Source organism: Austrofundulus limnaeus, unplaced genomic scaffold (assembly GCF_001266775.1).
Source record: "Austrofundulus limnaeus strain Quisiro unplaced genomic scaffold, Austrofundulus_limnaeus-1.0 Scaffold284, whole genome shotgun sequence".
Classification (NCBI taxonomy): Eukaryota; Metazoa; Chordata; class Actinopteri; order Cyprinodontiformes; family Rivulidae; genus Austrofundulus; species Austrofundulus limnaeus.
In genome coordinates, this window is record NW_013952686.1 from 120,032 (window position 1) to 122,079 (window position 2,048).

General features: G+C 41.9%; 1 protein-coding gene across 1 annotated transcript in view; it reads right to left on the bottom strand.

The window, feature by feature from the left end:
• The window catches only part of mtf1 (metal-regulatory transcription factor 1), a 17,745-nt gene that overhangs the window by 14,007 nt on the left and 1,690 nt on the right, over positions 1 to 2,048 (bottom strand). Inside the window, exon 2 of the mRNA XM_014021250.1 lies at positions 1,051 to 1,582. Within this exon, the coding sequence (XP_013876704.1) occupies positions 1,051 to 1,518 (468 nt within the window). The 5' untranslated portion in view covers positions 1,519 to 1,582. The remainder of the gene's footprint in view (positions 1 to 1,050; positions 1,583 to 2,048) is intronic.

The window sequence follows — 2,048 nt, forward strand, 5'->3', positions numbered from 1 at the left end:
GGGTAAGGAGGGGAGGCTAGACCGTCCAAATCCACAGCCTCTTTTTTTCCGGTCTTCCCGGTCTACCAAGGACCCGGTCCTCCGAGACCGGGGAGTCTGGGTCCTCCGGAGGACCCGTCCTGTCGTTTTGGACACAGCCATTATGTTCTGCTCTACATTGAGCACCTGTAGTTTTATGCTTCAGGCAGCAGCATGAAGCCTTGTTTTGTTTGTGTCTGTCATTTGTCTGGTCATAAAATATGTGTAGGGCTAGTTAAGCAGTACCAAAGAAGATTTTTATTCTTATTTGCTTTTGTTCATACTACATTCAAAAATAAAAGCAGGTCACAGCTGTCAGAATTATTTTTAAACATAGCTTAATCTCCAGATTTAAAACAAAGGGGCAAATATAATGGCTGAGGCTACATAGTGTATATACTTGGTTGACTAAAATATAATGAAAACTTTAAAATGATGGAGAATGCAGCTGAAAGTCGAAAACAACCATTAACCTTGAATGACCGCAGTGCACCTGCAGCCCTATAAATTCTATATATGCAAGATGTTAATTCATTTGGTTAAAAAAATGTTGTTTGAGCCACGTCTTATGAAGGTAGTACTCAAGGGAGCTTTACAGAATAAAATAAACAACTAGCTGTGCTTTTATTTTGTTACTTTCTGTATTCTTTTGAATAACATAATTAAAAATCCCATAAACAAGACAATGGAGTGCGTTATTCTTCACAAACTGAACCTCTAGTGTGCTACAAACACAATGTCATTTTGAAAGAAACACTGTTGCCACAAAATGTATCTTTGCTGTCTGAGAAAACCTGATTTGTCCAAAAAAAAAATCTTTAAAGCATCTGCTCCCTTGTTGAGCAATTAGCTGGAATTACTGAAACAGCTTACATACAAAATAATTTATTTTAGCTATAACCAATCTTAGACACTTATTAGTTTCACAACAATCAATGGAGACAGTAAGCCAACAAGCGTATATTATATATATTTCATCATTATGTAGCTGATGTACTTTACATTACAAGGCATGCACTAAAATGAGCTTACCTCTCTCTGCTTAGTTTCTGGGCACTCTGAGTGCAAGGTGAGTGTAGCCCCCTCTATGTTGCGTGGCATTGGGGTGGAGCCTGGATTTATTGTGAACTGGATCTGATCTGGAGAAATTGTGTGGTGCACATAACCCTGTGACATCCCGTCGGGGTCGGCCATGAAGGCCAGAGGACCCTCCTCCTCATCTGCATCGCCCTCCCCTTCCGTTAGAAAAGTGACTCCATCTTCGTCCCCACCACAGTGGCCCTCTTCTTCGCCCTCCTCGTCCAGTCGAATGGGGTCACGCTCGATGAGCACTGTGGTACGGTCGTAAACACGACCAGACGAGGACGAAGGTTCAGTATTCAGGTCTTCATCTTTGTCGAAGTGGATCTTGTCGTCGTCCTCTTCGTCGTCTCGCTCCAGGTGATCCACCTCCACCTCAAAGTACATGGGCGCCTCCGTTGGAGGGCCATTCTCACTCATGGTCCCTGGTGCCTTCCCTTCCTTTGCAAGGGGAACAGCACTCTCACAATGTCAAATATATAACCTGAAAAACAAATCGGCTAAATTAGTTTTGGCCACACTTTTGCTTAGAAAATAAACTAGTTTATGGAAAATGCAGTTTGCTTCGAAAGAAAGATGCTTTTAGTACTAACCAAAAATGTAAATGGAATAAGAGGTACTGCCCAACTTGTTTCTGGAAAACTGTTAAATGTGTATCCTGATGCATCTCAGTAATCCAGGTAAAAATCAAAAAGAAAAAAAAATTGGATAGGTCTTCTGGACGGGTTCTTCTCTAATGAAACGTTTCGTCTCTCCTCCAAGAGACTTCTTCAGTCTGAGAGTTTCAGGCAAACTTCAGGCTTTTAAGCCCAGCCTCCATGTGACTGATACTCACATCACATGGCTATCGTTGACACCTAATTAACACTTATTGTTAACAGGGGATAAAGTTTCAGCCTGCCTCAGCAACGCCAAACCACCACCTTCTAATATCAGCAGAGAAGAGAGAG